Source organism: Hypomesus nipponensis, chromosome 7 (assembly GCF_054491055.1).
Source record: "Hypomesus nipponensis isolate SF chromosome 7, ASM5449105v1, whole genome shotgun sequence".
Lineage (NCBI taxonomy): Eukaryota > Metazoa > Chordata > Actinopteri > Osmeriformes > Osmeridae > Hypomesus > Hypomesus nipponensis.
The window spans coordinates 6244446-6257193 of NC_140367.1; the positions used below are offsets into that span (position 1 = coordinate 6244446).

General features: G+C 43.2%; 2 protein-coding genes across 3 annotated transcripts; both read left to right on the plus strand.

The window, feature by feature from the left end:
• Positions 1–64: 64 nt before the first annotated feature.
• On the plus strand, positions 65–3580 carry LOC146276489 (arg8-vasotocin receptor-like). The gene is made up of 2 exons (XM_084701379.1): positions 65–1251; positions 1840–3580. Exons 1-2 carry the CDS (start codon positions 183–185, stop codon positions 2121–2123), a joined length of 1353 nt encoding a protein of 450 aa, XP_084557505.1. The 5' UTR covers positions 65–182; the 3' UTR covers positions 2124–3580.
• Positions 3581–7601: 4021 nt separating this feature from the next.
• On the plus strand, positions 7602–12217 carry acot18 (acyl-CoA thioesterase 18). 2 transcript variants are annotated; one of them, XM_084701392.1, is made up of 11 exons: positions 7602–7740; positions 8827–9035; positions 9255–9354; positions 9678–9868; positions 10018–10181; positions 10460–10579; positions 10678–10760; positions 10975–11068; positions 11160–11240; positions 11347–11488; positions 11788–12217. In XM_084701392.1, the coding sequence occupies exons 1-11, from the start codon at positions 7730–7732 to the stop codon at positions 11916–11918; spliced, it is 1326 nt and encodes a 441-aa protein (XP_084557518.1). In that variant the 5' UTR covers positions 7602–7729; the 3' UTR covers positions 11919–12217. The 2 variants fall into 2 exon arrangements, with proteins under 2 accessions (XP_084557518.1, XP_084557517.1); XM_084701391.1 differs by lacking the exon at positions 7602–7740 and adding an exon at positions 8290–8399.
• Positions 12218–12748: the final 531 nt, after the last annotated feature.

Consider the following 12748-nt stretch of genomic DNA (forward strand, 5'->3'; position numbering starts at 1 on the left):
CAGGGGGGCGAGCCTTTATAAGGGGTTGGAGACAACATTGCTAAGATTTTCTGTTTCACACCATGTAGGCAAACGCACAGAAGCATTATGCTGATGTGTATTTGTCTGTGCGCAGAATGAGCCATTTTACTGACATGCTGTTAAAAATGACATGAATGTAAACGAATGGCCTCAAATTGAATATGTCAACTCGTTGGAATCTCCTTTTGGTCGTTATTTTTTTTGGAGCAGGTATCGGAGTCTCCACTGAGCGCAGAGGTGCGGGAGCCATGCACTCTCCAGACGACGTACAACTCCACTCCGGTGGTACGTGCAATTTCACTAATAATAACGGGACGGTTGATTTAAATCTTACGTGTCAGCAGGATTTGGAGGTTCCCGTGAACTCCAGCACCACGCGTAACGTAAGCGATCCGTTTGGAAGGAACGAGGAGGTCGCCAAAATCGAGATCACTGTCCTGAGCATAACGTTCCTTGTGGCGGTGGTGGGGAACGTGAGTGTACTACTGGCTATGTACAACTCCAGACGGAAGCCGTCTCGCATGCACCTGTTCATGAAGCACCTGAGTCTGGCCGACCTGGTGGTTGCGTTTTTCCAGGTGCTGCCGCAGCTATGCTGGGAGATCACCTTTCGTTTCTACGGGCCAGATTTCTTGTGTCGCATCGTGAAGCACCTGCAGGTTCTGGGGATGTTTGCGTCCACGTACATGATGGTGATGATGACACTGGACCGCTATATTGCCATTTGCCACCCGCTGCAGACGCTCCACCAGCCCACGCAGCGTGCTTATATCATGATCGCCTCCACCTGGGTGTGCAGCCTGGTTCTCAGTGTGCCTCAGTACTTCATTTTCTCCCTGAGTGAGGTCATTCCTGGCTCGCAAGTCTACGACTGCTGGGGGCACTTCATTGAGCCGTGGGGCTTGCGTGCGTACATCACCTGGATCACCGTGGGAATCTTCCTAGTGCCCGTGGCAGTTCTCGTGCTGTGCTACGGCTTTATTTGTCACACAATCTGGCAGAACATCAAATACAAGACCCGCAAGAGCACGACCACGAGCACCCTAGCCGAGGCAACAAAAAAGGGCTTAATTGGGAAGAATTCGGTCAGCAGCGTCACCACCATCTCCAGAGCCAAATTACGCACTGTAAAAATGACTTTTGTGATCGTCCTAGCTTATGTGGTATGCTGGGCTCCGTTTTTCATTGTGCAGATGTGGTCGGTGTGGGATGAGAACTTCTCATGGGACGGTAAGTGGAAGTATTCCATAACTGCCAACGTTCTGTTTCAGAAGCCTGCTTTAGCTACACGCAAGGTTGAGAAAACAACCTCATCACAGTGTACCTCATTGTAAAATAATTGCTTTGCTATTCATTTCTAAGAAAATAAGATAAGTAACAATGGGGGTGCACATTCATGTGTTGTCGCTCCATTCGCTCTCTTAATGCTGTCCAAATGTTGCACCGTTTATAAAATGGAGAACCAAATATTAACTATTGAAGCAATAATTTACAGTGGAGTGAGTAAGCACAATCGATAGTAGGAAAGCCTGACAAATAAAGTTGTTAAAATAAATGTTTATAAAAAAACTGCAAAGAACAGACACCGTTCTCAAACAAGAATAGAAACATGAAAACATACGACGACGTGGTGTGACAAACTTGCAAATGTGCCGTAAATAATGAGACAGCGCTGAAAGCAGTAGTCACTAAGATTCCAGTGAAGAGAGTAAATATTTAGCTGGCGGCGACCTGGTGGCATGAGAAAGACTCCTTGGAGAATACGCACAAACATCACACTAAACTCCTTTCATTTCTTATTTCTTTCTCTGTCTCTAGATTCGGAGAACACGGCTGTCACACTCTCGGCGCTGCTGGCCTGTCTGAACAGCTGCTGTAACCCATGGATTTACATGGTATTCAGCGGCCACTTACTGTCAGACTTTGCGCATTGCCTGCCGTGCTGCCTCAGGCTGCGCCACAAGTTTGGCCATCAGGATTCGGACAGCAGTATCCGCAGAACTACGCTCCTAACTCGCGTACCTCCGCCGCGTACCACGGAGCCCTGGAGAGAGTGCAACCAGGCACCTAGAAACTGTCAGTCAATTCCGTTGCAGTCTTGACCGTACGTGCGCTCACCGTAAACAGTGTCCATATGGTTCCATTTACGCTCCATACCACAGCGACAGCTATCGAGAGTTTTTTGGGAGAGTCGTAATGAGAACAATATGAACTGACTTGAGTCTGTCCATCATGCGGGCTTACGTTATTGAGGGAAGTCAAGCACACCAATCCGTCATGGTGTACTGCGGGTACATTAAGTGTGGATGTGCCTGTACAATGTGGACGGCCACTGATGATCCCAGACCATTTATAGGCAGATGTGGCATCCTGGTTTGTCTGGGTTCAGACACATAATTAAAGACAAAGTCTCCTGTCTCCAAGACAGGGTTAGTCTACTCCAAGTTACTGACCTGGGCATGGACCCATAGGTACAACTTGTTGGCCCAATTCCTGCTTATGGATGGGTATAGTTCAGTGGTAGAGCATTTAAAGAGGTAGCAAGTGCAAATCCCATTATGTATGTTGCTTGGATGAAAGTGTCTGCTAAATACATACATCATTAGTGTTATTATGAGCTATATTGATACTCTGGTCTGTCACTTTTAACATCTGATAACTTTCATTGCTTGTGTGATTTAGTGAGGTAAAGTCTTCATTGGTGTGTCATTGTGTTTGTGAACTCATCATTGTAGCTATTCCTAATGGCTCACACATCACACGGTATAATAATTGCAATTGCACTTTGTATAGACCATAATGAATCATGCCACATGCCTCGAAATTAGATGACAGTGTTTAATGACTTTAGTTTCTGAGACGTGCCTTGTTTCTTTAGTCGAATGAGCACAGACACGTACCCTCCCATCCCCCCTCCTCTTCCTGCAGATCACCAAGCCAGTGTCCCAGCCTCCTTGCATCCCCCCCCCCCCCCCCCACACACACACACGTCTTGTGTTGCTTTGCATTCATGTTCAATGTGTGGGACCTGTGATAAGCCTCAGACGAGTCCCCTCTCATGGTTGTTGATGGCAGGCTGAAGCTGAAACAGCATGCAGGCAGGCTGGGCCTTTCATTCTCTATCTCATTTACATTAAAGCCATGTGGCTATAGTGAGCTGTGTGCTGTCAATGTAAATTTGTGAAAATCACATATATCAGCTTTTTGGGGTCATGAATGTGTTTTTCCTCACCTGCTGTAAATTACAAAGAATGTAATCTCAGAACCCAGAAGTCTTTCTCTCCTTCACAATTTTGATTCACGAGGTTACTAAGAATGTATTACAAATGTTTTAAAATGTGGAAGATACTGTAGGCTACAGTTCTGTCCTGTATTACTGTTTCCATACCACACCTTAACCCTCTGTTCGGAGGATGACACCTATACTAAACCTAAAACAGGGAATCAGAGATTACACATGTAATCATACACTTCCGTTGCATGTTTAAACAAGGGTATGTACTATGTGTGTGTGTCCATTCTGGAAGTGCATACACAATAAAGAGGAACATTCAATGTAGCCTACTCTGTTCAATTGCAACACCAGGCAGGGCAGAAAAGCACATCAGCTGTGTTGGTCAAGAATGAGCCATGGCTCTCTTAACACTTGTGTAACAGAGGAAGAATGAGCACATGACCATTGGGGCTCAGCAGGTTTCTGACTATGACCACATGGTGTTCTCAAAGTGGCACCTGACTGCGGCGACATGAGAAGAGGGATGAGGAGATCTCCACCGCATGAAGGAGGGACGGCTGCTTCGGGATGGAGAAGACTTCCCCAGGCTCACCAGGATCTGGCTGAGAAGAGAGGAGGGATCAAATGTGCATGAGAAGCAAACACAGCCCAAGATGAGGGAGATAAGATCATTATGTATATAACGTAATATATTACATAATATGAGAGATAAGAAAGGTGGTCATTGACGTTACGCTCAACCTATTTAAGCATAGTCAGGTCTAAATGGCTCATGCAGTAATTTGACAATAAGTGACCAGCACTATATAATATACTATAGTAGACACACGCACACACACACGCACACACACAGTCTTTACTAATAATACACAAACACAAACATTTGCTCCACAGGGAAATTAACTGCTAGAGGCCATAAACTCAGACAGTCTAGAGATGATTCTCATATCTACTGTGACATAATATAATTTGTCTGGCAATTATGAAGTTCAGCTAGTTGATTCTGTCCCAGAGGCGTTGTTAGACACACAACTCTACTGGTGCAGAGGCCCCTACTAATATCCCTTTTTTTCTTTCAAGCTTGCTTATTGTATACAACAGTTCAGGGACCCAAGTTTGATATCAGCTTTGGCAGGGACATCAATAGTTAATGTGAGTGCGCAAATCTTTGCATTTATTTGAGCGCAAATAGGCATACTGTTTTTTTGAGCTTCATGTAATATTGTTTTTATGTTTTAGTCAAAGTATGATAATCGGTAGGCCTTTTATTTAGAAACCTTTTTTCGTTTTGTAATGTTTTCTTAGCTTACCTCAATTCGGCTATGTGGCAAGCTCAGAGGAGCGCGCTGACATGGAATTCTGCGGGCATCAGATTGTCTTCTCGGTTAAACTGCTTTGATTTAAGCGCTGATTGGGATACTGCGTTTTTTTTTTCTGGGATTATCAATTTAAATGAATGCACTGACTAATAAAGTAAATTGTCAAAACTCAAACTTTTGATTTTACTGGGGCACAGCAGATTAATACTGGGGCACAGCAGATTAATACTGGGGCACAGCAGATTTATACTGGGGCACAGCAGATTAATACTGGGGCACAGCAGATTTATACTGGGGCACAGCAGATTAATACTGGGGCACGTGCCCCAATAAAACGAGTCTAACAACGCCCCTGTTCTGTCCTCTTAGACCAACAGTTTTGTGCATGTTTGTGTGGTGTGTGTCTGGGTCAGGATTAGGGTTAGATCACATTTGTATACCCAGAGTAAGGATCTAATTTCCCAAACTTGTCTGTTTCCAAGTTGGTGGGGCAACACATTTAAAGTACATGCACATACTGTGCTGCAGGGTCAGTGGAATTTGGCGTGCTGTAGGATAAAGTCAGGTTTCAGGATAAAGTCAGGTTTCAGGATAAAGTCAGGTTTCAGGATAACAGTAGACAGCAACTGAAGAGAGGAGGTCAAACCAGGCCGTAGTCTTAACAGGTGTCCAGTCATGGATGTGGAGAGAGCGAGAGTAGGGTAGAGAGGGAGAGAGAGAAAGATTAGCCCTGTACCACCGTCATGCATAACAAGTTTAACTGTACGTCGGCCAAGTAGCGTCCTGGGAATGAACGGAACGTCCCCCAATGCGGCAAAGCAGGAAGAGGAAATGCATTGTTTAAAACGGGAAGTGCAAATGGCGGTAGCAATGGAGAGGCCAAGTCTTTAAAATGGAAACCCTTTCATCATAAACCTTGGGTGGAGCCACATCCTGTCCAGGATTAAAATGGACTATATCTATACATCGGTCTCTCCTTGGCCTTTTACGGTTTACTCTGTCTCTTTCTCTCACTATCTCCCTCTCCCATACCCCATCTCAATCTCCCTTCTCTCAATTGCTTTCTTTTTTATTTATTTTTTACTGCCCCTTGTTGTTTTTTTCTTTCGTCATATTTGTTTTCCCTCATTTGGGTTGTGGAATATGTTGTAGACTTGCAAGATGAATCAATCATCACCTAGCTCTACATACATGAGGAAGGAGCTGTGTCCAACACAAATACATTCCCTTAAAACTGACAAAACATTATAAAATGGACCACAAAGACGTTGGCACCCGTTTGTGAGACGCTGAATGCACTGAACATAACCAAGCCTCACAAAAATGGTGCCCGTCGCTATGAACACATTGGAAATGGTATGAGGTGTGGTCAGACCTGAGGTTAAACACAGCTTGTCAGGCATAATGGAACAAGTGGAATGGTCTTAAAAACGTCCCTTGTAAGGCCTTTGTGAAGCAGGCCAAAACAAAGTGAGCCACTGATGGTTAAGTTATTGTTTTTCCACAAAGGAAGTATTTTCTCTATCTTTGCCCAGGAGAGGTCTGTCTGCAAGACACTTAACGGGCGGAAGAAAGACAATTAGCCTGCAGCACCAACATCCCTCCCTCCAGCCTCATCCCTACCTTCTTCCATGAGCCTTCTAACCTCAGAACAGACTAGAAAGAGATAAAGAAGTTAATGCTAAATAAATACACTATAGCTGTATTAAGAGATTAAAGTAAAGTCTGACTGGGATGCTTCATACAGATATTGGCGTGCTTAAGATCTTTTTAATATTTTCATCTTAAAAGTAGGAGCACATTTTTTGTCTTATGGGCAGATGGGATTTTTCGGCAGGAGACCACTCTAGAATATCACTCACACATGCTAGACACACTGCTGAAGTTGAGTGTCTATGTGTGTGTGTGTGTGTGTGTGTGTGTGTGTGTGTGTGTGTGTGAGAGAGAGAGAGGTGTGATGTGTGAGTGCAGTGCAGAACTTTGTCATGTATGTATTTGATTAAATTAAAATGTAATCAGAACCATGGATGCCTGTGGATGGATCTACCTGCACAGTCTCACTGATGCTGTTTTCACATCGTCGTCACATAACAGCTCTGCCTGTTGGATAACATGCAACAGATTTCATTGACTAGTCTATCACTAGCATGAACACTTCTCTCTGCCTTCCCAAAACACCTGGCCTGTCACAAATGTACCTATGAAAACATAAAAAGTGAGAGATGATGTGATGGGAATCTGAGAATTAATTTGTTTATTCTTTTAATTTTTAATTAAGATTTTTTTTCTTTTTAATCTTTAAATTATTATTTTTTACAAGTATTTTGTATATGTTTTGAACCATGCCCATGTGTTCACCAATCCAGCTCTGCAATGCAAAGAGACCACATGGTCCACACAGTTATGAAACAGCAACAGTCTATTACAACAATGGCTCACCATCAAAGAAACAAAGAGTACAACTTCTTTATTTATAATATCATGTTTGATGTGTTACCACAGTAATATACAATACAACACTTTTTTTGCATAATGGACTATATGAGCGGGATGATGCTATGTGCCACAATGGTTGGCACTTGCCTTTGGCCAGGGTTTTAAGTGACTAACTAGCTTTACATCAACAACACAACTGCATAAATCTACAGATATAATTCATTTCTGAGAAAGAGAGATATTTTATGATAATGTGATTTTCTTGGAAAAGGAACATTTCTTTGATCCATGCGGTTAACTTCTGTTCAAATTCTTCTCTCAGGATGTCAGAACAGAAGACAAATCCTTCTTCCAGCTACAATATGGTTGACATAGTCTCTTCCATGTCAACAATCTGGCAGATGTATAACAGACATGTGCTAAGGTTCCCAAACTGTTGTCATAAAGAGGTTCTCTGTGATAAATTAACACAATAGGAATATTATTCTTAAAAATATATTTTCGTGTCATAGGTGCAGAACTGGATTATGATGAGCCATCTTTAGAATCAACTTTTTTCAATAAAGGAAACATGAAGCTCATGTCTATCTCTTCTACGCAGCCTCTGGGCCTTGGTCCCCATCGCTGATAGTGTTATATCCACCTCTGAAATACCAATGACACAACAGCAGTTACCACGCCTTCTAGTGGTGCCAGTTGGACAGGAAAACGGAACGGCATGCTTCAAAGGTAAATTAACGCGACTCAAATGTTCGGTTCGATTCTGACGTTATGATTCGTCAATGTAGAAGTAGTGTCGCGGGTTACTACTTCAGAGTAGATCATATGTAGCCTTAACAAACGATAAATACAATTATCACGTGTGTGTGTGTGCGTATGTGTGTGCATGTCATGTCAATAGTTGCCTTGTCGAAAACATTGGAAAATGTTATCCTTTGAATGTGTTGCATGTATTTTACACAACCCTGTAACTCACACAAGACCTGTAACTCAACGCATTTTGATCACAAACCTGACAAATGAATCACTTAAAACTAGCAACCACGTAGCGTTCGTCAAATTGCAACACTGTGTCTGGGATCACCTCTGACGTAATCCATTCACTGCCTGGTACTCCTTTGCAAGCACATCATAACCCTCCATAGTAGAAAACATTGAACTGCATTTGTTAACTGGTTAAATGCGGTTTTCCCACCAAATATTAACTGGATAAGCTGTAGTCCCTCGTAAATAAAATCGCTGCACGTAGTGGTAAAGTACACAGTCGAACATGAGACGTTACTGAAGTTCTATATGGGGTTTAGGATTTGCTGTAGCCTAACTTTAATGGCGGCGCAGACTTTGCACCTTTCTTCTATATTACATGTATCTACTCGCCCCTGGATCAGGTAACAAAACGATTCGGTTCAAACTTACATTTAGAATTGTGCGTGTCTGCTGGGAGGGAAATACATATGTCACTGACTTGCAATGAGTTATGTATTACATGCATTTTTTTTTCATAGACGGTTTGCAAGATATAACAGTTTTTTTATGTTGGGTTTATACTGTGTAATGGTAGCAAATGTAATTACACTGTTAGCAAGTACGATGTTAAAGTGTGTCTTCCATTGGCTTCCAGTCAGAAAGATAGTGATTTTACAGCTGTGAACAGCTAGTCACTCAGAATACTCAGAATACGCAAATGGTGTTGACAGGTTAAAAAAAATGGAGACACAAGCTGCAATTTATTTTATCATTGACTACATCATCTGAGAACTTGGTCTTACAACAATAAACTATACTCCTAAACTCCAAGAGGATTTGTTTTCACAGGTCGTCCTTCACAACTACCATGACAAGATCCCTCCCCTTCCTGTCGGTGCATCCAACACGGGCTCTTGTTGACGAGAAGTTCCAGGTGGTTGTGAAGAATCTAACGCAGGGGCTCGCAGTGACACTACATTCCCTTCATCAATCGGAGGACAACGACTACTGGGAGGCCTTTGGACATTATATCAGCGATGACAGTGGCACGGTGACAGGTAACAATCAAAAGTTCCTTGAAAGACAGGAATTCACAGTTTAAATATAACTGTGTCTGGATTACTGCCAAACTTGGGTCATTGTTACATTCCATATTCCTCCGAACAGGTCAATTCCAGTCCTCATACAGTAACCTCAAAGTCGCTGCATGGGACCACCCAGTGATCAAGTGTTAGACCACACAACAGACATCTTAAAAAGTTACATTTTGTCTCCAGTGTCTAAGGACGCCAGTGTTGGAGGCACATATCAGGGTGTAGAGTCAATGGGTCTGCTGTGGAGTATGGTGCCTGTGCCAGGCAGTCGACCAGGCCTCAGGTAAACACACATGCACAGAACAACCATCTATATTGTATGATGTTTGTATCCATCTCCAACCATTGTATTACATGGTGGAGTGTAATGAACAAAGCTTACACACAGTCTGGGATTCTCTCTCACCCCTAGGAAGTCAGGTGCACTGAGCGGTTAGGGAATCGGGCTAGTAATCAGAAGGTTGCCAGTACGATTCCTGGCCGCGCAAAAATGACATTGTGTCCTTGGGCAAGGCACTTCACCCGACTCGGGGGGAATGTCCCTGTACGCTCTGGATATTTAAATTATTTAAATGTAAATGTAATGTACGTTTGTGTCCCTCTCAGGCTAAGGAAGAAGGATGTCCTCTCTCCCATAGTGGTGCTCATGTCTGTGTATGAAGGTCACCTCTCAGAGGGCTTCATGAAGCAGGTCCCTCTGTCGTCTGTCTGTACAGAGCGTTGGTACACAGCCCCAGGTGTACGCAGGATGGATTTAGAGGAGAATGGTGTCAAAGGGACCCTCTTTCTACCTCCAGGTATTTCTGGCAGTAAACATGGCTTCTGTACATACTTCCTTCCCATGTACAGTTCACACTCACTGAACCTTTTATCTTCCTGTCACTCTCTCTCTCTCCCACTTTCTACTCTCTGTGTCCCCCCCTCTCTCTCGCCCTCTCTACCTCAGGTCCTGGACCCTTCCCTGGGGTTTTGGATATGTGGGGAGGGGGCGGAGGTCTGGTGGAGTACAGGGCTGCCCTTCTAGCGTCACATGGATTTGTTACCCTGGCATTGCAATACCTTTCAGTTGAAGGTTCTGGGACCACTGAACTGGAGCAGAGCTACTTTGAGGTGCCGATCTTGGATTGGATCTCTTTCTTTATCTGTGTCTGTCTCTTTCTTTGTCTCTGTCATTCTGATTCCCTCTCTGTTGATTTACTATACTGTTGTCCGAGAAGTTATTCATTGTCATGGTTCAGCTGTGTTGAGTGCAGAGTCCACCCATATGAGTTATTACTCAGTCCCACTCAGGGTCCATAAACGTCTTCTCACCAATGCAGGGAAGGGTCTTGAAACTTCAACTTCCAGTTGTAACTTATCTATCTAATTTCCCACTGCACTGTGTACAGGGTGCATACAGGATTGTACAAGAGCATCCCCTGGTGTTAAAAGACAGGGTTGCCCTCTTTGGTTTGTCTTTCGGAACTTCAGTGGCCCTAAATATGGCGGTTTACTCCAAAGTCATCCGTGTGAGTTTCCCCTTTTCAAATATCTGCAATGCCATTGGCCTGTTCATGTGTCAGAATGGATGTTTCAACATGTAGGCTAACATTGTCTGTGTTTTTAGCCCCGGTGCTGTGTGTGTATTAGTGGCAGCCATGTCCTACCCATCAACAAACCCATCGACTTTGTGTTTAAGGAGATGAACAAGTGAGTGTGCACATCCTGAGTCTGATTAACACCACATTATATCTTATGTCTGGTTTGAAATTGTGATGGGAGGCATCAAAAAGCGTAGAACAGTAGCTCTCCATCTGTCTGCATATGTATTTCAAAGGGTTCAGGCTTTTTTTCAGTACCTTTTGTAGTATGAATTAAACGTCGACTCATCTGTTTATTCATAAAAACCCACCTCTGTTGTCAGGAACATTAACAAGACACGAATGGACGAGGAGGGGCACGTTATTTGGAAAGATATTATTCTGCCTATCCCGTCAGATCCAGACATGAAAGTTGATGTCAGTACACCAGCCATTTACGCTCACACACACACACACAGACACTCAGTGACTTTTTTACTATTATATTATTAACTGAGTGCTTTGATAGGTGGGGAAGATCAAATGCCCATTGCTCTTAGTTGTCGGTGAGGATGATCAGAACTGGCCTACGTGTGAGTCTGCTGAGGATGTGAGTACATAAAACACACACTCACACATCTCCACAGTGATAGAAATGTAATCAGCTGTGAAGTTTGAGCAAAGGTGACCCTTGACCTGTCTCCCCTGACCCTTAGATGTCTACGATGATGCACAAGGCAGGAAATGAGCACCTGCTGACCCTTCTGTCCTACCCTGATGCTGGCCACCTCATCGAGCCTCCCTACACCCCCCACTTCAGAGCCAGTAACTTTATAGTGCAACATTCAAAACAGAAAGGTCATTCACCAGGGCACACCCACACTCCTTCATATATGACAGATATCTACTGATGGACAAACAAGGTTAATTCCATAACACAGTCACTACACCTACCTGTACTACATTACACTTTGCAAAACACCTTGTTTGTGCTTCGGGAGTTTCCTGTCTTTTAAGGCTCTTCCCAAACCATAATTCAACACATACAGTAAATAGTTAAAACGTGTTCTTTTTATTATGTACCTAAGCAGGAGTAGTATATCATAGAATAAACTGACAATGGTGTGTGTGTGTGCGCGTGTGTGTGTGTGTCACAGTGATCATGCTGTGGGGCGGACAACCAAAACCACATGCCGATGCACAGGAAGACTCGTGGGAAAAGATCCTAGCATTTCTACAGCAGCACCTGTACCCTGGCTATGACTCAACACCTCAGGCCAAACTGTAATGTGACATCCTGTAAACACGATGACCAGGAAAATGTGGCTTTATTTAGCTTTGAAAGCAATCAAGTTTGTATTTAATATGTATTTAAGCAGTTGAATGAAATGAACACACAAAGAATGGGAAGAGATTGAATGGGGTTTATGAATGGTGTTCAATGGTGTTTTATAAAATATCTCATATCTTCTGGGCCAATTAACTGAACTGCCTTAGTAGTATTGATTATAAAAGTTATTTGAGGAGTGATCATTAAGTATTATTATGGTAAGAAATTTGTAATAAACTAACAGATGTCTTGTTTAATTTGTTGTAGTTCCTCAAAGTACCACTGGAGGGTGGTATGTCTTTGCAGTGAAAGACTATTAGGGAATACTAATGAACTGGGGAACACTGTAAGGGAACCATGTATTTAAGGGTTATCATTTATAATGTAAAAGTATAGTATGAACCAAATACAACCTAGTCTGCCCACCTTGGGAGTACACAGTAGCTTTTTAGGCTGAGACTGACTAATGGAGTGACTTCACAACACGTCTTAAACGTTCTCATCCAATGTGCAGGTCCTCCATGGAGGATACAGTAGGCTAGGTATGCTATGCTAGTAGGTACATGCCAGAATAAGGACTGTCGTCTGTAAGGTTATCTGATGGAATGCTGTGTAGCCTACTTTCCACCTGGATGTCAGTGACACTGGACTTCTGTGCTGACATGGTGATGACGTCACCTTAGGATACTCAGCTGAGGATGTTAGACAACACCTGATGAGTTTATAAACATAACTGTCAACTGCCTGTCCCAGACACAATGCATCTGTGTACACCAAAGTAAGGATAT

What these genes read in the sequence shown, in the direction of transcription:
- LOC146276489 (XM_084701379.1), top strand. Translation starts at nt 183, where the DNA reads ATGTCAACTCGTTGGAATCTCCTTTTGGTCGTTATTTTTTTTGGAGCA. An exon ending in TGAGAACTTCTCATGGGACG is followed by an intron (nt 1,252 to 1,839) that starts GTAAGTGGAAGT and finishes CTCTGTCTCTAG; the next exon opens with ATTCGGAGAACACGGCTGTC.
- acot18 (XM_084701391.1), top strand. Translation starts at nt 8,305, where the DNA reads ATGGGGTTTAGGATTTGCTGTAGCCTAACTTTAATGGCGGCGCAGACT. An exon ending in TGACAGTGGCACGGTGACAG is followed by an intron (nt 9,036 to 9,254) that starts GTAACAATCAAA and finishes TTTTGTCTCCAG; the next exon opens with TGTCTAAGGACGCCAGTGTT. An exon ending in TGGAGCAGAGCTACTTTGAG is followed by an intron (nt 10,182 to 10,459) that starts GTGCCGATCTTG and finishes CACTGTGTACAG; the next exon opens with GGTGCATACAGGATTGTACA.